The 27,660-nt window shown below is 36.6% G+C and overlaps 1 protein-coding gene across 1 annotated transcript in view; it reads right to left on the minus strand.

Moving 5' to 3' along the window:
• Positions 1–2,429: 2,429 nt before the first annotated feature.
• The window catches only part of LOC131428974 (dopamine receptor 2), an 80,023-nt gene continuing 54,792 nt past the window's right edge, over positions 2,430–27,660 (minus strand). The window contains exons 3-4 of the mRNA XM_058593034.1: positions 7,165–7,709; positions 2,430–7,029 (exon numbers count right to left, since the gene is read on the minus strand). Of these exons, the coding sequence (XP_058449017.1) occupies positions 4,742–7,029; positions 7,165–7,709 (2,833 nt within the window). The 3' untranslated portion in view covers positions 2,430–4,741. The remainder of the gene's footprint in view (positions 7,030–7,164; positions 7,710–27,660) is intronic.

Raw genomic sequence — 27,660 nt, forward strand, 5'->3', positions numbered from 1 at the left:
CATACAGTTTTTGAATAACACGTTGAAAACGATTATGAAAATATGCAGGTAAATGTGAGGTACTAAAGTAGTTTCTTAGTCTTGTAAACAGTTGCACTCGCTGTTCAATTCGAGCAGCAAGGCACTGACTAGTCGAATGCGAATCATGAAGAAAGGATATATAACTTTCATGTTTGATATCACAACATTCGTGAAAGTGAGAAGTTAAAATGAAAATGAATCTGAAACGATTCAATTAACCATTCGAACTTTCGCGCCTGGATTTATGTAATTACGCCTGACTTCGAGGTTAGTTTTTTTAACCATTTTCGAGCAGCTGGACGAAAGTGACATCTACACAATTGAGCGCGAACGAGTAAATGAAAAAGCTTGCGTATTTATTTTTTTTCAAATGGGCGCTGCCATCGGATGGAAGAAACCCGAAAATCCCGTACGGACACATGCACATTGCGTTGAAATTTATCAACGATTCGCTTATTATTCATTTGTGCAATCTTGTATGCAACATTCTTATGAAAGATTTCAATTGAATGCAAAAAAGTATTCAACAGAAGGAGAGCCTGTAAAACAAACTTTTCTCCAAAACTTTATTCTATTACAATTGCAATTGAAAATATTTCTGAAACGTTTCGTTTTGATGCAGCTGCAGCTTTATTTTATTGTACTAAAAATTACTACATATCTAGTCTAAAAGGCTTGGCCTATTGCTTGAATGATTCGGTTTAAATATTAGGAATGCAGCAACCTGCTATATTTGCTACAAGAGAAAGAACACTGCAAAATTCAACGTGTTACATTTTGAACACATAAACGTTTTGGTTTTCCTTACGTTTTGTCTTCGTTTCCTACGAGTACAAAAATGGCTAACCCCTAAATGTAGCCTATATTCGGTCAGTAAGTTGAAACCTGCTTTCGTTGAACAAGGCAGTAAAGAGATGGCGCTTCAACAGAAATTTGTTACACTGAAAATCATTTCTACTAATTTTTTGAGAAGAAATCCCTTATTGTTGAGCTCTTCTATAAGCTACCCAAAATTAGGTCGTTATCTACTCAAACTTTAAGTTGATCTGTAAAAATGGGTAGCGTGCTTTGTTATGGCATAACAATTGTACTTAACTTACATTTACCTAAATTTTGAGGTCTTCACTCGTTACCCAAAATTGGGGAGAAACACTTTAGTTGATTTTGGGTAAGTTTTGACCCAAAATTAGGTAGCGGCTAGTAAGAGTGTACGCCTGCTTAGCAGTTTTCGTTGAGCGGCTTAGTGGCATAATAGCTCAGAATAAACTGTTACACACTGATGAAACATATTTATTTATCTATTCGCGCAGGTGATCAAAATTGAGACAAGGCATGCATAAGAAATCCAATAATTCTTATTTTTTAATTTATCGTAAAACAACACATTCATTGGGAGTTTAGCGTGTAATCTGAAAAAAAATGTAGTAAAGTTGCGATTTTCTTTGAGTGGTAGCGAAACTTTAATCGTGGTGCAGTGAAGAGTAATTGAAGTTGACAAATGAAACATGTTTCATCGGTACAATCAAATCAGCGATGAACGATTTTTATTTGATATATTCATCAGTTGCTTATCTACAGTGCTGTTCGAAAATATAGCAGCGCTCATGTATTTCTCAGTAACGTCCTATGTAGACTTGTATTCCTTTTGTTTTTCATCAGCCATATGTTTATGCCTACACGTCTATTAATGAATAATGAGAAAATGCTCGGCTATTTTGAATCTGTTGATTAGTGTCTACTGAGCTTAGGTTTTGTTAATTTAGTGTATTGTTTTTTAGGTGGCAACGAAACCAATACGAAGAAACTAGGACCGTTGTTCGCCGTACTAAGTCTGAAATATCACAAAATAAATAACACAAAACGGATGCTACTGAACTCCATACCTGGGCAAGGAACAGCTGTGAACAGACCATTTACAAACATTTATGATTTTTAAATCTGTTACTTTTCCTTACAAACAGCTATCACTGTTGTATACAAATACTAGTGTTATGCAATGATTAAGTGTTGAAAAATTACTGAGATTCAATGAGAAAACCAAACCAAGATTATGCACTGCATTGATTTTGCTACATATTAACAGTTTCCGAATGTGAATCAACGAAAAAAGACATTTAGGAAGGGTTCTACGATTTTTGCAAAATGTTCATGAGAGATGTGTTATTGTTCATGATACCAATCATTTTGCTCATGAAATCATGACTCATTATTCATGATAGACATGATTCATGATTTCATGATTTTTAATCATGGTACCGGCAATGGATTTTTACCCGTGTACTAAAATTGTGAAAGAAAAAAGAACTTTTGAGAAAAGATGCTTCTATCACAGTTAAATAATAGGGTTAGAAGTAATTAATAATACAGGGTCTCAATTTCTCATTCAAGCTAGGAATTGAAACAAACCGTTCAAGTCAAATATTTTTATTTGTTTTGATCCATTCTTACGATTTCTAGTAGTATCTGATGACGTCCTCGTACTATTATCGACAAAGCTATTTTTAGTGCACATTCATTCCATGTTTGTTACTTTGTTTCGATACAATTATAATACTTAAAATAGTTTTTCAGAAGCATATTAATACCATATGGAATTTTTTCTTCGCAGAACTGATATTCGAATATTTTATTCGTGTCAGAGCTATCGTCGAACTTATACGTATGTATAGTACAATATGTCGCTATTAAATCAATCCGGAAGGAAAAATAATGTTTAACAAATAATTATTCGTTAAAAATATTCTTACTAAGCAAGGTGGTTTCTTAAAACTGGTAGGTTTTTGGTTTTTTCATTACCTAATATGGATACCGTGAGTCAAACAAACCTTTGGTTTTTGGTGTTGCATATTTTCAGGTAGATTTTTTTCCTTCAGAGATCAAAACTAAAGTATATGATCACTAATTATCATGCAGAGGTTAACAAATTCGCAGCAGACGTTTACAGACTTGATAGTACTCTAAAGCGGAAGAATTGTTTCCTTTTCTAATACTGAGTAGCAATTGGGAAACGGGTGACTGATGAGAAATCTCAAAATTGACATCTTTGTGAATTATTTTCATATATTATATTTGTCGTACGCACCAGCATTGAAGTTCACTCCGTTACTATTCGGCGGTCTTTTGATTCACTCAAATTTTTCGAGTTAGTGTTCTCCGTGTACATCGATATCCAAATTAATGTCATATTGTCTCTTTATGTTATTCTTGTGCTTCAAACGTGTATATATCTAACAATACATTCTAATTCGATCTTATTCAAATTGTAGGATTTGTTTCGTTTCGAGGAATTTATAACAATTGATTATCTTTTATCGGTATGTTTTGTAGTGAAAGTTTGTTCATGGAAAATTATGATGTATAAGTACAGCTGAGCTGTTTGGTCACATAAAAAACCAACGATGTAATCGCTTATAAAACAAAACAATTATCATTTCTAACAATCCAAAAGAAATTTGTAATTCGGTATTCGATTCCAATGCAGAATTTTACTAATTATAATGAATGATTTGTGTTAACATAACACACGCTAATCATACTTCTATTCATTAAAAAGCAACTTTAACTAGCTTTTAATTGATCAATACCCTAAATATAATCAAAACAGTATTTTAAACTATAGTTCACGTTTCTCGAAGTAATGACAAAGACACGCTAACACTACAAATGTCGTACCAAGTTCATTTAAGGGGCTCAATTCGAAAATGAAGTCAGTACGCCAGTCAGATTTTTACCTTTATCATTTATTTGGAGAAACAATTGCACTGAGCGTTTTATATAACAATACCCTGCTCCAAAATCCAGTAATTTGATTTTATTTGCGACAAAATGAACGGAGGTTTCTCTTCTAATCATCAAAATGTTCAGAAAAGTTCAAACGTTTTGAAATCAAAAACCATCAGAAGCACGGGTATGCCTTTTGATGACGATCAGATCCAGCTTTTTTCTAAGTGATCTTTCAATAAGGAAAGAAAACTAAATCAGTAACATCGTGCATCATTTGAATGAACTCGGAAGGGAACCATTTAATAACACTTCTGAAGCAGATAGAGAGGGATACTATTTTGGTAACGTTCTGTACGAAATAGAGCTTTATTTTCGCAATTAAATTACTGCAATACATTTCTTCACGGCGATTCTGTTGTGTCAGCAAGAGAAATAGGTACCGTTTTTAGAAAATTCTAATCACACTTTGTCTTTCATAAACAGCGAAACAGTGAACGATGTTTAATTTTCTATTAATTTGTGTATTATGACGTTTAGCGGTTTTTTTTTTGGGGCTAAAAATATATTTTTTTATTGTGCTAATCTGCTTTGGTTAGCTCGCAATATTAAAATGATCTCTTATAAAATGGAGGCGTAGAACACTTTTCCATGTTCCTGAAATTGTTTTTAAATATGTTGTTTTTTTTTTGGTTTTCAATGACCTGTCTTTTAGCAAATTATTTGATTATGTAGCGTTCTATCAATTGTCTAAAAACTATTTACACGTATCAATAGTCAGTTAATTTCTTCACGATTTCTACACTAACGACGCCCTTAACGATATTTCATATTACTTCCTATACTTTTGTTTAGCAACTGGTGGCCTAAATGTTAGGTTAAACTATTTATTCATTATGTTTTAACTTTATTATTGTCTATACCATTACATTAAAATGATATTGTTTGTTTTTTATTTCTAAGCATGTTTTGCAAGAATGCGAGTAGATTTTTTTGTTCTCTAAGTCATGTGCAGATCCCCCCGTAAAATCCGTGTAAATGTCTTTTTGAACTGCTGGTTAGCGAGAGCGTAGCAAAACGGATTCATTGGGCTGTTGGCGTAGCACAGAAAGTAGGAAAACATGAACAAGTGCTCATTGATGCACGGTGGATCGGAACAAAAACCCACGACCAAAGCTAACACATGGTATGGAGTCCAACAGGCGACGAATGCCCCCAAGATAAATGATATCGTCCGGAACGCCTTTCGCGCTCGATTCTCTGATTTGGACTTTTGTCTACCGATTCCGAGAGGATCGGCTTTTTTGTTTCCTTTCAGTCTTTTGCCGATCGATCGAATAAAATCCCGCTTGCTGGAAGTTTGCCGTTCCAGACATGGATTGATGGTTATGGTTGCTCCACTGGGGGTGTTATTGGTAGATGATGAGACCTGTATAGTAATTGTGCTTGTTGGTGCCTTCGGTTGTGGTGCTGACGTGGCCACCGAAGGCGTACTGCTGCTAGTCGTTGTCGTAGTCTGCGCTGTAGGAGCTTCTGTATTCGTTACCTGGAATGAATGTTTCGGATTCGGCACCGGGCTTGAAACCACAGCGGATTCGTTTGATTGTGCTTTCGAATTAAGGCTCGTGATGTCGAGATTATCCATGTTGGTTTTGTTCATGTAGGAGCTATTCAACACAGTCACCGGTTTATCCGGATTCTGAGAGGCTACTGTGACTGTTGTACTAAATTTATTAACTGTTTGAATCGGTTGAGCTGCTGTGGGTTGACCAGTTGGCGAAAGTGGACCAATGTCAACCGATCGAAGTAGAACCGTTGGCGGTGGTTGCTGTGATTGTGCTGTTGCTCTGATCAGTGCTTTTTGTAACAGTGAAGGATTTGCAATATTCTGTCCCCCACTGTGGGCTGGGGAACGGGGCTGAACTATAGCAAATGCCGACGGCGGACTTTCGAACTGCGGAGAAGAAACGACTACTGAACTCTCGTCCATGAAGCGAAGATCGGCTCCATCCATGCCAACTACTGCGTCATACGTCACTGTCGATTCTCCTTGGCTGATTATGCTATGAGGCCTGCAGGATTTGGACGGTGAACTATCGGAAGTATGTGAGCTTCCGTGAAATCCGTGTGGTGGTGTTAGTATTGTAGTTGATATCTCCGGTGCCCTTTCAGATTTTTTCACTACTACTGGTTCAATATCGACAGGGGATATAGGTGATTGAACTGGAGTGGGCTTTAGAGGTGAAACTTGTGGCTTCGTATCCACGTTTTCCGTATCCATGAGACTTGTTTCCGTTATTTTGGATAATACTTCATTTTTTGTTTGAATGTTTGTAGACTTTTTTGACGTACTAGGATCCGATGCATAACCTGCAGTAGTTTTAACCGCTCCATTATATCTATTTGAAAGTACTGATGCCGAAGCTCCGACCAACAACCCAGCTAAAGATGTTCTTTTCTTAGCCATATTTGCTTCTTCTTGTTGCTGCTTTGTATTCGCAGAACTTTCATCATCCGAGTCGAAAGCTGGGCTACTCGATCGCTCACTTTTATCACCTTCCTTTTCTTCTTTCCCCTTTTTATTTTCGTCAATCTGTTCATCTTTCGTATTTCCCGTTGAACTCTTTCTACTAGCAAGAACTTCATCCTTCTGTAGTTGATTAACGGCTAACGAAAGAACTGGTGGAACGGCTATGCTCGGAGCAGCCGCAGTAGGCGCGGGTTTATCTTGACTTAAGAGTGTACTTTGGGTCTTTGATATGCCAATCCCTCCAGCTTGACCAGCCAGCCCTGTCATTGCGTTACCTAGCGCTACCATTGATTGCATTTTCCGTTGTTTGGCCTCACTCTTTTTCTGCATATCATAAGCCGTTTTGTATATTCCACCGTACAAAACGAATAAAACCACCAATGTAGTCCAATAATATCCAATAATGAGTGCTGTGTTAAATATAGGATCCTTCAAAAATTGTACCGCACATTCTCCCGGAAGCAAATCTCGATAACCTAAAAAGTGCTCCCAGCCGAAAATAGAAATGAAAAATAGCAGCGCTGGGATTATCCACGTGATTGTCACCATCCAGATAACCTTGTTTTTTGTTCGCCAACTACGATACTTGGCAGCAATCTTCACCGAACAAAAGCGATCTATTGTAATCAATAGCACGGTGTACTGCGATACTAAACAGACGGTGTAATCCACGGACAACCATAAATCACACAACAACGGACCTAAATCCCAGTAACCCATGAGAACGTATACGGTGTAAAACGGCATCGAGACGGTTCCTGTGAAAGAAAAATTAATTAAGAATAATTTGAAGTTAGTAGCAAACAAAATCAAACACTCGTAGAAAAGTCAATAACACAAGTATATTTTTTAAATCAAACGAACAACAAAGCATGCAATTTTTTACTTCTAACCTATTAGCATATCAGTAGCAGCAAGCGATGCAATGAAGTAGTTGCTCGGTTGACGGATACTTCGGTCCACGATAAAAGCTAGTAGTACTAGAATATTTCCACCAACGGTGAGTATTATGCAAATTGCCAAACATATCGCAATCAGTATCGTTTGCCAGAGCTCGAACGGCGGTAGCACAGGTCCAATACCATTCCCACCGGTTTCCAGATATGTTCCATTATACATGATGCCATTCCCGGTGCCATTCCAGGATCCGCCACCGCTACCATTGTTCCACTCAAGAAAACTGTAGTTATTGCTCACAAACCAATTATTATACCCATGCAGATTATTAAAGTCAATTTCGCCAAACCCAGCGAACACACCTCCGCTGCCTCCCAGTCTTCCGCTGGTACCAACACCTGCTACTGGGCCGCTGCTTGCCTTCTCATACAGCCGATGGTATGCGGGGATGCCGAGTAAGTTTTGACACTCAGGAAAATTTAATAGATTTAATCTTTTGTAGAGTTGCTTGCAAAACTTTTCTTGTTTCTTCTTCAGTTTCCTGGGTTTGCCATTGGTGAATATGAAATGAGACAGAGAACATACACCGGTAATTGAGCATGTGATATGTGAATAAAATGAATGTAATGTTATGCAGGAGACGTTTGTCACAATAATTTTTTGGGCTCACGACTAGCACATAGCCAGCCATTTTTACATCTCGAGTATGGTAAGAAAGGTAAATGTACCCCTGTTCAACTCAGCTGTAGTTAGATCAGTTCTTCCAATTCAAAAAATTTTAATTTATTTGTTTGTTGTTCTGCACATTTCACACAAAAATTATTTCTCGATAACGAATAATAATTTCTAGAATTGATTTGATTGCAAGCCATCAACCATTTACCGAAAATCGATGAGGTTACCAATTCAGATGTAGGAGCTGATAGATACCATAAGCAAAATAATTATAGTAACAAGAACGGTACGTAATTTTTGTATGCGAGATAAGCCGTTTTCGATTGTTTTTTTTTGTAATTTCCTCACGAAATTAGGCAACTTTGAGCTCGGTGATTACAACCGGGCGTGATTCGACGGATGATCCTGAAGCGATCGATTTTACAATTTCATTTACAATCATGCTACGCATATTTTAAAACTATTTTTTACAAAATTTGTAACACTCGCGCGTCACTTTTATTGCTAACCCACGTGAATATATGCGAATTGAATTTTTATTTCCTCTAATGTCGACCCTTGTGTCGCTTTAGAAAGTTTACTTCGGTCAATTCAAAAGGTAATTTATTTCTTATTTAACTGTTGGCATAATTATATTTGGTAGCTGAAACACAATATTTTTATATCTCCATCCGGTTCGAAAAATCATTTTATGTTCTGTATTCTAATTCAACTTTTATGTTATGTATACTTCAGTGGTTCAGCTAAGGAAAGGGGGTTGAACTCAATTGCTATTTAGTTCTATTAACACGATGTCACCAATATCATAATGTGTCATTAGACCTGAAAAACAGGGCGGTTTGCAATATTTATTAAATCACATCTTACTGACGTCACTTCAGCGTTCAATAAAGACATCCTTCAGATTTCTTCTGTCGAAATTTCATCACATTCGGTACTTTAGTATGTTAGTTATTATGCTTCAGTGACGCTACTTTTGGAAAATTAGAAACAATTGAGAAAAAAGAATGTTTTTAAAAGAAAAAAAAACTTTGCTAGCATGTGCGGTTTGATAAGCATTATCCGGGCTCCGCTACAAGCCAATCAATCCCTATCGACTGGTATGCTGAATTTAAACGTCGTTCAAATGAGGCTGTTGCTTCAGAAATCGTCTCAAAAGGTCATCCTATCGCTATAAAAATGAAAATCGTAAAGTGAAGTTGCAAGAGTCAACTGACACTGTAAAGATATCCGAAGGAAATGCGTTCACATATACAAGTACATTTAAAATATTCTTTGAATTTGTTACCGAACAATTTTCGTAACAATAAAATTCCATCCAAATTTGTATATATGAAAATAGACAATAAGATTTTGCTTTATATTTTTTAAGATAATGTACATTTTTGCCATTTTTCTTTTGACTCTCTTTCATTGTTGTTAGCTTATACAGTTTTCTTCGATTATATTTGTATTTTTTTTGTTTAACATAGAATAAGTTTAATACTAATCGCAACTAACCTAGAAAAAGAACCGATAACTAAACTACAATATTGAAATCTGACTAGTTTGTCAGCATTCAGGGAGCTTCGAATATCATGATAGATGAATACGTTGGAGGTAAAAGAGGTCTTTAGTGCCCACCCCGGAACGTCCATACCAGGCGTTGGGGCATAGTACCAGTTCTGGAATCTGGAACGGTAGCCTATCCCAACGACGCAGTAGTTTCTTCCGGAATGGTGACAATCTAGGTAGATAATGAATACGCAATAGTTATAGGTGGTTACCCTAAATGTTTTCAACCGATAAAGCCTACTAACCGATTCGACGATAGGATGGAGAGGATAATTTATCAGCAGAACCACTGTTTCCGGAATTAAGGATAGAGAGAGGGAGAGAGAGATAGGTGATATGAAGGATAAGCTAGAGGGATCGTGATCAGTTGGTGAGCGTCAAAGCCAGTGACAAGTTTATCTTCACGAAAAATTACCGAGGCCCTAACCTGTTAACAGGCTATAGAGGGTACCATCCAAAAGCCTCATTCCGTGTGACCGCGAGAAATAACTGGAGTACGCGGTGGTGAAGGATCGAGACGTCGAAGATTCCTACCCCGTGTCGACGTTCCGTTTGACGATCTAGACGAAGATACGCTTTACGTTCCACCCTACGTTTCTGGACCCATGAGACTGGCCACGGAAAAAGTCGCCATCGGCCATTGAAGCACCACGTGAAGGACGATACCAGTACCAGTTGTTAATCCTGGACATCTAACACCGAGACGACGGGCATTCGACCAGGCTAAGTGTTGCTGCTGACCCCGCCAGAAACTGGGGACCCACGACGATCCTATATAGCCGAACCACGAGATATGTCATTTTATCTCTCCTTCTCTTGATCAACCCATCACGAAGACCACCAAGGGCCCCAACGTTCAGCGATCGGCGCCGCAACAGTGCAAATTTGGCCATTCAATAAAATTGAAAAATTTATTTAGTATTCTTTTTCTAAAAAATAAAAGAGTCAATTCCTTTGATTTGGATGGTCTACTATTGTTCAGCGCGTGGTCTCTTAAAGACAAAACCCCGGGTGAGTATGGTGTTCTGGATCCTCTCGAGTACGTGGCCGACCCTGAGACAAATTAAGAGGTGAGCTAGCCGTGCGGTGTTCAACACATTTACTTTCCAATTCTTAGTTTCAATTACGTAAAATAAATAAATTGTCGAGGTATTGGATGTGGTGAAGTGAAAAATGTCAAAAATCACTACTCGCATCGCCTCGTTTTTCATTCCAATCTCTTTTAGCAATGAAACATGCAAAAATAATTAGTTTTGTTCAATTTATGAAGCTCCGAAAAAATCTTGAATAGGAGAAACCGAACATGTTCAGTGCAACACGACAGTCACACAACCACCGGTACGACCCATCTGAAATTTGCATAGTTTTTCATTAAGTTCCAGAACAATGTGAGAAATCACCGGACCGAAGCATGAATTCACATTGAGGTAATATTTACTTTAAACATAATTCTTTCTACAGGGACGTTAAACAGTGAATTCTGTCGATGTCAGCTTTATACGGCGGGAAGCAGACCACGTTTTTTTTTATGAGTCAGCAGAATCTTCGGCATAGTCATAAATGCCATTATTGACCAAAGCCCGCTGGCTGTACTAAATACAAGACCCATTCCAGTAGCCCGAAATAACGGATTCTTTTCATTTTCAGAAGCACCCACCCGCACGGTGTTTATTTTGGGATTATCGTTGAAGCTATTAAAGCCGTCTGTTTGAAGATCCGTTCGCAGTTAAATTAAGCGTTATGTTGCTTATCACACCAAAAGGTTTTCATTTACTCGCCCGCTGGTTATCCACTTGCCGAGCGGTTGGTGGCATGAATCCTATGAATGGGACATTAGAACCTCCAACCGACAGTACCGAGTGCATTCTTCGCCGGCAGCTGATATTCATCATTAAGAGATAGGCTGTAAGATACTCCACCATTCACAGACACAGACAGAGACACTGAATTGTGCCAAGTGTAAAAGAGAAATTCTGAAGATATGACTGGAAAATCGTACATCATTTCAATTTTTGTGTCTGTCTCTTACTTCGCCTTTTTGAATACAATGTCCATCATATGGTCATTGTAATGCCAAAAATATAAAAGTTGCATTATCTCAATGAATTCGATATTACGTTGTGTAATATTGCTTTGAGACACTTTTTGATTGGATTTGTTTTTTTACAACCGATTTGGGATGCTTCAAACCAAAATCTTGTCTGTGAAAGCATCAGATTAAACAGGGAAATTCGAAGTAAGACACCAACAAAAAAGATTGATGACAAATTAATTACCGGTATCTGATCGAGATCGTCATTTTTATTGGGACTCTCGATATCTAAATTGTATTTATAGAAAATACTCAAATACTGAAAGAGTAGACAAAACCATCAGTTTGAGTCGGCTTACATAAAAATAAAAAGTAGCGCAAAAATAATGTAGTCATGGTTGATTCGGTAGAGCAAATCAATATAGAGCAATACACATCGCATGAAATTGTTCAGTAGGTGTCTGAAAAAAATCCCTAATATCCTTGTTTACGTTTCAGTTGGGTTGATTTTAAATAACTACACCCGAAAGAGCCACTCTCTAAGTATCAAAATCTTCAAACTACACAAAACATAAAATGCAACATTACCCCAGCCACTACGACATCTATTGGACCAGTCACCTCCACCCTTTTCAGTTTGTATCAATCAAAACAACCCATGAAAGGAAGTTAAACCAGTAAAAGGATCCATTCTCTTCACCGTACGCGGTGCTCCATTCACTGTTAACATATTCAGGACAAAGATTTATGCTTATAATCCTATACGACATCAATGCGTTGCTTATACCTTCCTCCTCTACCTTTTAGCGGCGAATATTTCCCACATCGAGCTGCTCATGGAAACTTTATGCCATGTGTACCTATTACTGTGTCATGTTAAGAAGATGCTGTTTTATGGGAAATATCTTCCCCCAGGTTCTCCGCATCCAAGCACTGATTCTGCTTTCGAGCAAATACACAGTCGACCATGTGATGTTCGGATAAATTTTCGCCGCTCAAGCATGCTCTCAACGGGAAAGCACTCTTCACTAGAATATGATTTAGAAGGTGCATTCAAGCGTTTCAGCTCATTTCGGTAAGATTTGTAACTGTTCAGTATTGAGATGACAAATTTAGCAGCATCGATTTGGAATGAAGCAATTTCTTCCTCAAATCTGTCGTTTCTGTTCAGTCTGAGATCTCGATTTTCCTTTAGTCGATGTATCAAGTACAGTCAAGTTTTTTCTAAACATAGAAAAATTCGTATTAAGAAAAACCAAAACTTTAAAAATATTTTTTTGTGCCAAATGTCTTGAATGTTCATGGACCATTGAGATCTGGTGTCACCTGGAATTTTTTTTGACGTTAATACGTTTTACTTTACTACGTGCGCCTTTTAAAAATTCACCCAGTGGAAAAGTGGGTAGAACTTGATAGTAAAATATATATTGAGTTGTACTGAAAAATGCAACATAATTCGTTTTATATGCCATCAGAAATATTATCAGCAGTTTGTGATTAAATTTTTAACAGTGTTCAACAATTCTGCCATAAATACTTCTAACTAACTTATAAATAATGAGGAAAACTCATCACGCATGCTTGCTTTTCTCGTACCCGAGCCGACGGTTTTGTGTTAGTTAGTTATATATCAGTTCCGATGTCTAATGGACTAGTAGGTAATCATTGATCGAAAATCGTTCATTTCTTCTAGTGTGTTAGACGGAACTGGATTTTGATCCACCTAATTTCCGAATTTAGATCCGATTTAAAAACTATGACTCTGGAACAGAATTCTAATTCTTAATTCTGTTACTGGTTTCTTGACTAAATTTTGGAACTGATTTTAGTTCCTTAATATGTATGTTCGAAATTGGAATCTAGAATTCTGATTTTGGGAGTTCAAGCTCGAAAGTCATAAACTGGAATTCTGGAACTAAATGTTAGATCTGAGCTCCGAACCTAAATCTCGGAATTAATTTCTTAACTATTAATTAAAATTCAGTTTCTGAATTCAATTCCAGAATTCAGAATCTGCATGCCAGAACTAAATTCCAAACATGAATTCTGGGGCCAGATTTTGGAACTGAATCAACCGTTACAATTCAAGAAGCGAAAAAATTAAAGTTGCAAAATTCACTCAATCTACAAACAAATTATCTATATTCGGAAGTGTGATAGAAGCTTGCAAGTTTTATTAGTATTCGCGTCTTCCAGTTATGTCTGTGATGTTACCCACCCGCGGTTTTTTTAATCGACTTTTCGAAATTAATTTGCGATTCTGGAACCTCAAATTACGCGAGCTAGCAGATGGCACAAGGATTAGTACATAAGTATTAGTAGCTGAGACGATTATGGATACCGATTCCCGAGTAGCAAGTCATACACGCAGAGAAAAGACTGTAGAAATAACAAAATTTGTTTTTCAAGCTACGATTTTTTTGTTGTTAAAATAATGACAAAAGAAAATCTGGTTTATCATTGGTACATGATAATTAATTTTTCTCAGTTTGTTTCAAACAACAAATATTTTACTTGTGCGTTCCTGTCATTTCTTGACAAACAATTCCACAGAAAAATTAGTTTTAAATGAACGAACTGTAGATAAAGTTAATATTTGTAGCCAGAGCTAAGAAAAGTCATTTTCATTGACTAATAATAGATGAAAATGACAAGAAATTACTGTCACTCTCAGCTTCGCTTGCAAACTATGAGAACGAAACCCATGTCCAGTCAATGACATAAGCGGGAAAAAGTTTCAAAATTGTGTTTTTTCTTTCATTTGCCCTTTCAGTCATTTGCAGTTTTCTGTGAAAATCCCATACTATGCAGTGTCGATATTCAACCGATGCTGTGAGAATTGAAAATGACAGAAAAAGGTTTCACAATAACTTTTACCTGTTGGTCCTCGAATTTGTAGTGGTTTTTGTTTCCAAAGAGGTTCTGGGATGTAATTACTTCGATTTGTCATTTTTTAGTCACTTTTTATAGCCAAGCATTTCAGATTTTCAATACGTCGATGAAAGAATGAGATTTAAAATTTTGCTGATGCTCCATGAAGGCGTTAGTTAGGTTTCGTTTTGTCATAGAAGAAAGAGTGACGTTGGCAAATATTCTCTCTCATTTTTTCGATGAGAAACGAAAATGCTTCGTCTCTCTTCGTTTGTTATGGTGTCGGCAATTTACGAATGAGACAGTAAAACATTGAAAATGAGACTGTTGGAATGGTTTCTGTCATTGAGAATGCGTGGCAATTTTAAGTTCTGTTTGTAGCGCTTTAAATTCACAAACTTTTTGGTTAAAAAAAAAATTAACTTAAATTTAGTTATTTCAACTAACAGTTTTGTTTGTTAAAATTAACCATTTTTGTTTGTTTTTTAAGGTAAAACTATTTCTTTCACTCTTTGCAAGGTAATTTTTGATACTACTTTTATTTCGATTTATATTCGTTTTCAAATACTTAAGAATCAATTTTCGATTGATATTGGAAATGTAAAAAATATGTGTTGCGATTTCAAATATATTATTAATTTTCAATTCATACGCTTGAATTATTGAAAAAAACCCTAGGAAAGGAAAGAAACAGAAAAAATTTAACATAAAAAACCGTACAAACTTTATATGCGGTAGAAAAAATGCTATGGTTTATTCGTAATCAGTTTTATTATTACACAAATAATATCATAGATAAATTGAACCAAATTGTTTCTTGATATAAATGTAATGAATAGTTAGTTTATTTCAACAATAAAATCAGTCGGAACAAATACATTTCTGGTTTGAATTCAAATCAAACAGAGATCATTGTTGATGTTGAAGGGAGAAGTTAGATCAAAACAACCATATTCTAGCTTGAAATCAACATAAATCAAATATATAAGACTACCGACTGTTTCGTTATTTTAAACATGCTCCATCTCTCTGCGTGTAACAGAATCATATCAAAACTGTGTTTCTGTTTTGATCCATGTCAGACATTGTTATTATCTAAACTTAACTTCTAAAATTTTTACTGTAAAAAATATAGTAAAGCGTCATGGTTTAAAAAATCTCTTTTATTAAAACAAATGAAATGTGCTACAAATAGCTTCAATTCGCAAACTCTAACGATTGATGACCATCTAGCTTGTATAAGATAAATATGTTTACAAAATAATTGCTTCGAGTTCAATTCATATTGTGTAAACACTTCTGCGACAATAGAAAAAATTCATTTGAAGCATTTCAGGGAATCTTAGTCAATTTTAATTATAAAGCTCCACCATTCAGTGAGCAGTTAGCTTTACAGTTGCTTCGGCTTTCGACAAGGTGTGGACGATTACAATGATAAACCGCAGCATAGACAAACACATGCTATGAAGCATCCACCGGGACCGGTGCAAACAACCGCTTCCGCAAATAGACAACCACATCACTTAGACTCGCACCGATCCATTCACCAAAAGCCTTACCTAAATGCGGCTTGTGCTGATGAGAGCTCTCTTCCAGTCTTGAATAGCCACAACAGCAGAAAGCGAAAGCTCCTCATTGTTCATTTGCTCATGGTGGAGACCATGCGAAACAGATGTAGATAGACGTTGATTTCCTGCCGCAAACTCACTTTCCATTTGCATCCCATAGAGTGGAATTGGCGATTCGCCGAAAGCTTTATCCCGTACCCATGCGCTCGTAAGAGCAAGAGCATCGCAAAATTGAGTGCGAAGGCTAGGTCCACCTACCAGCATCTGCATTTAATTAAAATTTAATCAACAAGTTTTTCTCGTTTTCTAACCCAGATCCACTTCATTCTAAGCCGATGATTGAAACGTACGGAACCAATGGGGTACCAAGTATATCACACCTATTTGGGGCAAGTGACACTGAAACGAGTATGCTAAAACCAATTTGAACACCGACGAATTGTTTGATTCTAAACCAAACTGAATTTTGCACTTCTACTGACTTGAGTGATATGGTTTATATTTGTGTTTGTGTCGTTTTATTTTTTTTTCTTACATTCATTCCAGAAGATTAAAACATTGCTTCCGATACCGACTTCTAACCCCATTCTGCTTACAGTCTCTCATTGAAATTATCGATAGATATCAGAGAAACTGTATGATAATAATGTGATTTTTAATTTAGTGAGTTCTAGGATTTCACTTCGATACCATCGTATCCACACCAAGGATTTAAAAACAACCCGACAATAAATTCCTAGAAGAAGTAATTGCTCCCGCAACCGTTTTATACGGCTTCTATCCATCAATAAAATCTACCGAAAAGTTAACAAATCATTTTTACAGGAAAACGCTAACTCTATGCCACTAGTTTGTCGGTATTTCGCTCACCAAGTTATTTTTTTTGTTTCAATTATAGAGGGGTTTACATTAATGTCATTCGCCTCTTCGGTCCAGAAAAATTTTCTGACCCTATGTGCGGGGTTGGGAATCGAACCCAGGCGGGCGGCGTGAAAGGAATCGACTTACCCATCACGCTATACCCGTCCCCCCAAACACCAAGTTATTTGTAAAGTGGACAATATTAATTTGACTATTAAAATTCAAAAAAATTTAAAATTAATTAATTAAAATTAACCTCGTTCAGCTACAATCTAGTGATAATATTTCCCACGATTGGGAATCACCTTCCATGGTATTCATCGCTATTCTGCTAGTATCACTTTTAAATTGGTGTTTTCACCTTGTATGAGGTGTTTCTTTTCTTCTTTTGCTCACAGGATCAAAGTCAAGAGTTATTTTCATTTGGCTACCAGCTTCTGAAGTTGTCCAACCTTTAGTAATCCTAATTATGTATTCTGGAAATAGATTTTTAACTAAATTTTGGAACTGAACTTAGTGCCTCAGTTTAAGTTCGGAACTCAAATCTAGAACTCTAATTATATGAATTTTAGATCTGAATTTTCTGGAACAAAATTTCCGAACCTGAATTTTGAAACTGACTGAACCAGAATTTATTTCAGTTTCAGAATTCAAAACCTACATGCGGTAATCGAATTGGAAACTTGGGTTGAAACTAGATTTTGAAACTGAGTTCAGTTTATTAATTTAGGTTCAGAATTCTAGTTTAGAATTCAGTTCAAGAAATAAATTCTGAAAATAAGTTCAGTTCCAGAATTCTAGCATCAATTTCATGGACTTCAATTTTTGATCTGGATTCCCAAACTTAATTTTGCCACTGAATTCTGAGCCAGTGCCAGGTTCCGAATTTAGTACTCCAATTCCTCTCCAGTTTCTGAATTCTCGTTTAGAATTTAGGTTCTGCTATAGATAAATGAATGATGGCAAACAGTACTGAACAAATGCAAACATCGAATAAATTTCACAAATCGATTCTTTCTAAAACCCTTAAAATATTTCCAAAGAACTGTGCGAAGTTTACCGGTTCTGCTGAAGCCGGGTTGTCACATACTGTATGTAGAAATCGTCTCAAATCCACCTGGTCCATTGCTGCTTGTCGCCTGCCTCGCAAACATCCAACTGCAATCCACCTTGAATAACACGCAACACCTGCCGATCCAAACCATCAAGATCAGGTCCACATCTTGTGGCTCTGAAAGACTGGAGGAATCACCCTGGGTCCGAACTTTTACGGGGGGCTCGAAGATTTAAAATTGGCTTTTTTTTATTCTTCATAATGAATAATATTGAAAACAAGAGCACAATATTTGGTCCGTGGTAGTGCCGCAATCCTGAATCCTACTTGGTAATGACCACGAACTCCCTTACTAATGGTAAAGTTCGACGGCAAAAGTACCTTGTCCAATTTGTTCATTTTGGAGATTGGACAAACGACATCTACTTTTTCAGAAGAATCTCCTCCCACCTAAATCTGTGATCACATTCATGAGAAAGCTACCGTCTGAGTTCTATCCTAAGTCCAATTTTTTCAGCTTCCAATGTATGTATCCTTCGGCATTTCGAAGCCGTATGTCATCAGTTATCATCAAAATCAGCGAAGGCGAGAAGTTTAATGATATTTCGGAATCCAAACACACGAGAGTTCATGTCTTCGCCGTAACCCTCCTCGGAAAATCGAAGGAACTCGAGAAAGTTTTCCTTATGATCAATTGCGTAATTTCATGAAACTCAAATTGAAGTAAATCAATAGATAATGTGTGGTTTTGGTTCTATTCGTTGCACTTCTCTAGGGCCTGCTAAATCGCAAAAGTTCAGTTGTTACCAATACACCATACTTAGAACCGTATTGAATTTATCATAATAAACAAGTTAGCACTCGTATGGTTGACTATTGACTATTGACTGAGTGCTTAAAGCTACACCATTCGTTTCAATGGAACTACTTCCGAACAGCTAGGTATTTGATAGAAAATTGATAGAACCTAATTGTACCACATCCCAAATTAGTTCCCAACGTGTTGTTCATTCACTACGAGCCTAATCAGTATTCGTAATTCAGCTGATAGCTGGCAGCTTGACCCCGATTGTGTCGATGTCTTCTGCTCGGAAGTACGCAATCCGGATACATCGTCGAACAAACAGTAGCTAATGAATACAACTTGCAAGTCTGCAAGCGTAAGTTTATGTCGGGATTCTCCCCGGTCGTCGATGTTGTTGGTTCTTATGCCAGATACGTTTTTCGCAGTTTAATTTCTGCTGTGATTAGATTGGGAAGATAATTAAATGATTAAAACTCACTCACTTACTAACTTCTCTGACGGGGTGCCAATAGTCCCATCCAGACGGCTTCGTTTATTCCGTTCTCCGTCCATATTCTACAATAGTGGAGGAGGCAGCACGAAATGTCGGTAAATTTGCTAATAGGATTTTAATGGGTTTTCCAGCATCTGCCAGCGATGTTTCGTCAAGGAGTTCGGTAGCCCGCAATTTGTTATGCGGACGAAGATCAGTTTATTTTACAATTTGATAATCAGCAATTAAATTATGGTACTAATTTTAGCGTCCATGTTCCACTATTCGTGATCTGATATGATATTCTTGTCAAAAATTTGGGACACTATTAGACTTCATTTATCGATATCAATATTCTCTTTATATCAAAATATACAAAACCTGACGTTCTTAATAATACTTGGTGAAATGGACATTCCGATAGGCCTATCATAGCGAGTCAAGATAGCAGAAGAAAAAAAACGGTGGACAGTACTCAAGCTAACAACTCCAACTGGGAAAATGTAAATGCAGCACGGCGGAAATAAACTCTTCGCCCTATCAATGCAACTTTGTGTCGAAAATAGCACTCCGATAAGTTTGATGCACCTGATGAGTGAGCTCCACAAAAACCATACCACGCCATCGTGTAGATCCTTGCATTTGAACTAAGCTTGCCGCAAATATGGAAACAGAGGCTTATCATCGGCAACGGCTACAGCAATGTAAACATGATCTCGTCGAACAAATTGCTTTGAAATGCAAATTTTCTACCAACGCAGGCAATGTATCTGCTGGTAGCGAACCTTCCAGCGGATAGCTTGACTATAAAATGGGAAAGGATGGCGGTTGTATTGATTTATACGAACGCAACCCGACCGTGGGAAAACTTATTATTCATCACATCCATAGTGTGACGGTTAAAACAGGACGACGGTACTGTCGGGACATGGATAATGGGTAGACCAAGGGAGGCTTAATACAGCATCAAACAAGTGGCGGTAAATGTGGACAAGGACAAACGCGAACATATCTCTTTGACATGGTTTCGGTTGCGATTGGAGTTGTGGCTTTCAAAGCCACAAATGATAACAGCATAGTGCATGGGGCCAATATTTTGAGTGACACAATTTCGTTACTGTCATCGGATCAGTAATCATGTTAGAATTTGGTATTTTAGAATAGCAATGTTTTCATTTTTATATTTTTGCTATCTTAACGTAATATCATTCACGTTCTATACTCTGCTCGATGGTTTTCAACTAATCTAACTGTATTACCGTCTCAACTGCCGACAGTGAACAAGTTTGAATGAATGAACATCAACTCGATGACATAAAATTATTCCGGTAGGAAGTAGGTTTTGCACGAACATGACATAATCTCACAAAATGAACAGAATGAAATATTTTTGACAGTCGACGTGTATTTGTTTACAGTTTAAAAGTTCGTCAGAGGTTCATCGTTTGAATGTAAAAATCTGTCTGAAAACCATGATCGAAGTAAAATTCAATTGGAATGCATTGATTGTTTTCAAAATATATTGAAAAATGAAAACTGGTGAAGTAACTTTCCAGTCAATTGTCTGACCTAAAAATATGTGCATGAAAGTTGATATAAATTAACAAAATATTTTTATCGGTGTAGAGATTTCTTTGACTTGAAACTGTATCGTTTATTTGTGAATACATTGCTATTTAGTAATATTGAAAAAATCTCAATGTAAAAAAGGCACGAGAGCGTTCAAAACTAAAAGGGTGTAGCCGGGTTTGCATATAAAAACTGCCCAAAATTTTAGTTTTTTTATTCGCACTTACACTTTTGGTAGCTCTCTAGATTTTACATAAAAAATAAATTAGTTATGAGTACATAACGCTGCATTTTTTTCTGATTTAAGAAAAAAAAAAAGTGGACGGGTATAATATCAGACTTTTAAAAAAATACTCCATTCGAAAAACCATGCGTCTCCATCAAATATTATCACCAGTTACTTTCAGAACTTAATACCAGGCGTTTTCATCTACAATTTCAGCTCAGGGCTTGAGTATTAACGTGATTAATAATGATTAAAAAATCTCATTCCTTTTGTTATTTACACACGTCCGCACGCCTGGCTCGATTCACCAAGCAATGATGTCGGGAATGCATCAATGAACAAGAACACAGTAGTTAAGTTTAATCACTCATTTTTTTATATATTTAGTGAAAGGTCTAAGGAATATCTGTGCGAAGTCAACAAGAATCTAAAACCAAGCTAAATCAAAAAAAAACTCTTCAGCTATTAGTTTTAAAGCAAACTTTTCGTCGTCGTTCTGTATCATATGGTATGAATAGCCAAGTTGTCTGAAATTGCTCTTCAAGACAATTAAAACCAACGGCTTAAGCCACAGACGCGGGATAGACTGGAGGTTTCGAGGTTGGCTATTAGCAGTCCTAAGAAATACTATAAAACCTGATAGAAATCATGTCGAAGCGCCCGCAGCATCGTCGATTTTCTATACAAACAACATTATCTTCTAAACTCAATATTTTCAGCTTTTGCTATTTCTTGAAGAGGACCCCTTTATTAAATAGTTTCGGAAAATCGTATTGTCTTATTATGTGTGTATAAAAATCGAACGCTTTCGTGTTTTTTTTTATTCTAATGTTTCATGGAGTACTTGTCTCACGTATCAGCTCAAGCCCGTCTATTGTGTATCTAGAAGTTGTCTCCATACAGTTCAGACTATGACCACTCTTTGTCCATTTGATTGATCCACCTTGCTCGCTATGCTTGAGCCTTCTGCCAAATCACATTGAAGAAATGTTTGCCGTCCGTTATGCTGATGACATGCCCAACCGATCGTTGCTGTCCAATTTCAACTGTACTTATGATAACTGTTGAAAACTGTGGTTTATACGTCGTTGGTGATTACTTACTTTTCTTGTGTCATAAGTGCATAAGTACACGAATGATTCAACCACCACGATATCGTCGCCACGCCCCACTATTCAAGTAGGAAGATGTTAAATTTTAAAGCCTTTTTTCCTCTCAAATATTTTGTTTCGATGGATTTACTGTTAGTCCGATCCCAGTTTTATTTATACGTCTTTATGAGCTTAAGCCGTTTGATTTTAGCTGTCGTGTTGAGCAATTTCAGGCAACTTGACTATTCATACCATGTGATACAGCACGTCGGCGACCAGTTTACCCTAAAGCTGATAGTTTTTAGATTTCACTTGATTTCGATTTTTTCTTGATTTTGCGCTTTTTGTCTGGGAATTCCTTCCTTTGCAAATTAATTATAATTTTAATATTCTTAAACATTTTTACTAAATATAGCAGAAATGTGAGATTAAAATTGACTGCTGTGTGTTTGTTGATTTATTTGAATTGAATATAAATGTAAAATAAATGTAAAATGGCATCAGTTCATGAATAAAAATTTTAAACCGTGCATTAAAACCTAAACATTCGTCAATCCATTAGTTCTGATTCATGTTTCTCTCACTCCTTATGAAATACAACCCTCCGCTGGCAACATGTTCACTAACTCGTTCAAACGAATCGTTTTCCTACATCATTACTAGCTCAATCGAGACAGACGTACGGGCGTGTGTAAATAACTTTAGGAATGAAAATCTTTCTTAAGCCCTGAACTCAAGTTGTAGATGGAAACGCATGGTATTTAGTTCTGAAAGTGACTGGTGTACGATTTTAGAACTAAATACCATGCGTCTCCATCGGATGATAATTTGATGACGCATGTTTTTTCGAAAGGTTTTTTTAATGTACTCATAAATATTTTATTTTCGATGTAAAATCTAGAGACGTACCAAAATTGTAAAGGCGAATAAAAAAACTTCTAAAATTTGAAACATTTTCTTTTCACATGAAATATATTTTGAAAAATTCTAAAAAAATCAGAAAGGTTTCCCATAACTCCTAAAATATTCCTATTTTTTCAATTGTTTTGCTAAAGAAGTTTTGGAAAAATTTAAATAAAATGAATATCAGAAGAACCAGGGGGTTAAAATTGTGGGAAAATCATCTCCAATACAAACCCTTTCAAACAGCTTATATCAATTTTATTTCTTTTTGAGGGCAGTTTTATTTGAGGGTGTGAATAACGAACCTGATTTTATCCACCTAATGATGAACCGAAAATCGTATCCGAATAAAATTAAAAAGCTCCTTATAGATTTTTCATTTGAGCCTAAATTCTGAAAAACGGTTGAGATATTTCTAAACAAATGCAGTAAGGTCCATATTTAGACCACTGATTCCGACACATCCGGAACCGGTACCCTTGATCTGGCTTAGTGTTGAAAATTATATCCGGGTCTGACTTCTAGTTCGAAAGTTACAGGTTGATGATTCCCTAAATGTCAAACCGTCATTTCAAGCGATGATGCCATAAAACGTAAATCATATAAAAATGTTCCGATTTGAAGGGCATGTCAGACAATTCGCCAACACCATGATCACAAAGCAATGCATTTTTTTACCAATATCTTCTCCTCTACTATGTATCTGTGAAATAACCTTCCCGGTAGGTCACAAGGCAAATAGGAAGGAAATAAGACCCTATTTTACTAAAATCTCGACTGAGAAAATCTTTCGCATTGGGAATTATTAGAGTTATCAAGTTCTTTAACGACTGACAATTTTTAATATACTAATCTAATCATGTAACCTGTGGCTAGAATGATTGCCATCCGCGTTGATTTACCTGCCAAATGACGAAGTGCAGTTTGGCCGAAATAATTACGTGACGTAATGGAATCGCATTGTCAGGCAACTACAATTCTTCTGACCTTCTGACCCTTCGAAAGATTGAAGCATTTAACGCAGAACGAAACGAACGAACGGGAATAAAATAAATACCTGCGCTTGACGCCCGGTTGATTGAATTAAAATTAAACCTGTAAATCAGGATAGGAAACATCAATCCAGTGTCGCAGCCCACCGTGTTTTCACTATTTCGCGTTCCTCTATACGTAGCCCGAAGAGAGAAAGTATGCAGGACTGTGATTGGAATCAGCAGCCAGCCATGCAATTGTTCGATTCAATCATTTTCAAGCGTGTCCCAACGGTTCTCAGCGATCAATCAAAATCTAATCTAATAAGAGGAAACTTTTATATAGATTTTAACCTTGCAGGTTTTCCGAAAACCTGGTCTCCTATGCAACGGATGTCAATCGAACTCAGTGGCACCGCATACAATGGAATAGTTCTCACTAACTATGGTTTGTCGCGAACAATTCTCACCCTTCTAAATTGATTTGTCTATCTTCATTTCGAGCCTGGAAGCTGTGTACCATGTGATGAGTACACCAATTGTCATTTACGGAGCGTACCTGGGTTCGATCCCTTCGGGAGTTTTTCTAACCCGAGATACGTAAACAAAATAAATGAAATATACACCAAATATCAAATTCATTGACCACCTACTACTCAGGATACGGGTGTAACGACCCTCCACGTCCATGAACTTTGCATCAAAAATCATGCCTCGGAGAACAGAAATGGTACACACAATTTAGCCCGAAGACATTACGTGTAAGCTGACACAGATATTCAGAGACAAGAGACAGAACCAACAAGCGAAACGGTGTATGTTGAGCGAAACGAATGCCGTATTTCTCCCCCAAGCAATGTTTTGCCACAGCATTTCACCAGGAATACTCAAGGCGATTGAGGCTGTTCTGGTTTTCAGGATAAGGGTGAGCATGATACTCGCTGAAATATTTCAGTGCCCTCAGGACCAATTAAAATCGATAACTGTCGCATGAATAGGCAGCAGCATCGGCATCAGCAGTATTATATGTATTGGAAAGTAGAAGAACCAGCAACTAACAACTAAATCTACTCCTGAACAACCCGACGGTAATGGAACGGCATAACAGCGAGAAATTTTCCAACACTTTCCCTCCTACAAACGAATTGCGCAAGAGACGTGAAACCATTCCTACTGAATCAGTGTGTCATGTGAATTTTCTTTACAAATGCTTTTCCATGCAGATCCGAATCGCGCCGATGGCAGAATAATTCAAGCGACAAGAAAGAAGAATTTTTCATTCATAAATATAGACGCTAGCGTAAGGTGCATGAAAGAACAAACTACACAATAGTGATCAATATTATTTTAGGTGGATGAAAATCAACGCTCAAATTTTGGTTCATAATTAATTCTTTTCAAGACGTAATGACGAAAAAATCTTTTCAAACCATTTGATCAATAACATTTTTCCTTTAGAAAAAAAATCTTTAATAATGCTATAATAGAGAGCCGTTGTTAATTTTGCCATGCGCCTTGATTGATTTCAAATCACTGCATATAAACCTATATTTGGCATAGTTTTATGGTTCTACTAACAATCTCAGGTAAAATGGTCTTATTTTGTGCATTTCTCTCCGTTACTGCTTGATGCTTAAAAAAAACATATTTAGTTTTAGAAAAATGTACTAAACAAACTGTTATTTCTCTTTTGAATTTCCGCTCAGCAACAATGAAAAGAACTGTCTTTACTTTTTGCAACAATGACCGTTTTTCTAAGACAGTAAGGCCTGAAGGACAGTGGATCGCGTATGAATTTCGAATCGACGAGGTGGTTCCCCCAATTTCCTTTGCGTATGTGTGGTTAGGAACCTTGTGTAGTTGATTTAATTTCTCTCCTCTCATTTTGCCGAACGCTACCAGAAAATAAAAACGGATAAAATAGAGGATGCATTAAAACTGACCTTTTTGTACCAATCGTATTTAAACTAAATTATCTAGACTTCGTCACGGTAGACTTATGAAACAAGCCTTAAAAGTCGAGATATTTGATTAACAAGAGATATGCTATTCCAATTGTTTCAGTTCTCAGTAGTTCCTCAATCCGAGAAAAAATACAACTCGAGCGGTAAACTCAATGAATCAGGTGGATTTTTCGATATTCATCACCGTTTCCAAGAAAAACATGATTTGAAGCGGGAAAATATTCAAAAACTAAGTTATCAACTTACATCATAAAATTAAAGACGAGTCTTTGACCTATGCTTTCAATTTGTACTAAACGTCCCAGTCATTTCGAAATCGAAATATTTTTATGACAAATCATCACCATAAAAACTATACCTAATAGCCTGATAATTTAATCAGTGTTCCATATTGAATATTGACTGGATAAAATATGAGTATATTAAGTTCTTGCTTCGAAGAAGGAAATCTTTCAACTAGACGAATACAGCTTCTTAGCTAGTTAGATTTAAAAAAAAAATTTAGAGTAGGTAATGCCGGAGACATAACCGCGAGATTGACGTAGGACTGCATTCGAAATGCATATAGAATATAATTGATTTCATACCGTTCGACCGATTTGTAGCGCTGAAAAGGACCATTTGGTCTCAAAAGATTTCGTTTGTATTCTAGGAAGTAGGGCAGCAGTTTAGGACAGTTTATTAAATTTTTTCTGAACGGATTAATTGTACTTCAGTGTATTTTTCTCATATGTGAACGATCAGCAGCATGATGATGATGCAATCGCACAAAAATTATAAGAAAAAATGCTGTACGGGATTCATTTCTGGCTTCCAGAAGGATTAAAATGTGCGGACGTCCAACAGCATAGATAGGCTCACGAAAAAACTAGTTGTTATTTTTCTGTGTGTATGAGAAAAAGTTTGAGAAAAAAATCAAATCTGGAGTAATTTTGTTACACTCTCGTGTTGTGAAATTTTGAAAACGCCCTACGCCAAAACTGAACATGCCCAAACAAAACGTTTTCCATGACCAATGATCGATAAAAAAAAACCTCTAAACTTTTTATGGGACGAAGATTTTTCAGTAGACAAGCATAACAAAGTTTTCGAAGCCTTATGGGAGAACTCATGAGAATTTTGGAAATTTGTTATCATTAGAAAAGAAATACTTCTCCGTTACTAAATTAAATACGGTTAGATGCGTCTATCTAAAACGAGCTGAACATTTAACGTTTTTGGAGATTTTTTTCCAGATCCTTTCCCTTCGCAAGAATATTTATGATTCTATTGATTCTCTTTTTCTGCAATAACAATACTCCTGGTCCATACAGGAACAAATTCAATTTGGAGAAACCCAGATATAAAGAAACGATATGAAAAAATGAAGAAAACTTTGCCTGATCTTGCTAAAAGATGTTTACTGAAATTATTCAGCAAGTTTTTAAAACAAAATACGCCGTTTGTTTAAAAGTATATTGAATTTTGAATTTTGCGGGCTCACTTATGTTGGCAATTCTGACCATTGCTCAGATAACAGACATACAAATACCGATTACAATGTGTGTAAGAAATTGTTGGCGAAGTGATCACCAAGTAGCAATTCGCCTACAGAGGCGCTTCGAGTAACCCAGCAACCGCTTATGGGCTCACTTGCATACAACATTGAATGAGAAGTCCCGAGCCTAACAAAAAAGTCTAGTTTTTACCGTTAAAATTTTTTTATTCTTCAGTACAGTCTCCATCTAGAGCGATACACTTGATCCATCGATCCTCCAACATTTTGATGTCTTTAAAAAAAGATTTTTCAAGGCCTTCAAAATAGACTTCCGATTCGGCAATGACCTCAGCATTCGACGAAAATTCCCTTCCTTGGAGAATTGTAAACAGATAATAG

This window comes from Malaya genurostris, chromosome 1, assembly GCF_030247185.1.
Source record: "Malaya genurostris strain Urasoe2022 chromosome 1, Malgen_1.1, whole genome shotgun sequence".
Lineage (NCBI taxonomy): Eukaryota > Metazoa > Arthropoda > Insecta > Diptera > Culicidae > Malaya > Malaya genurostris.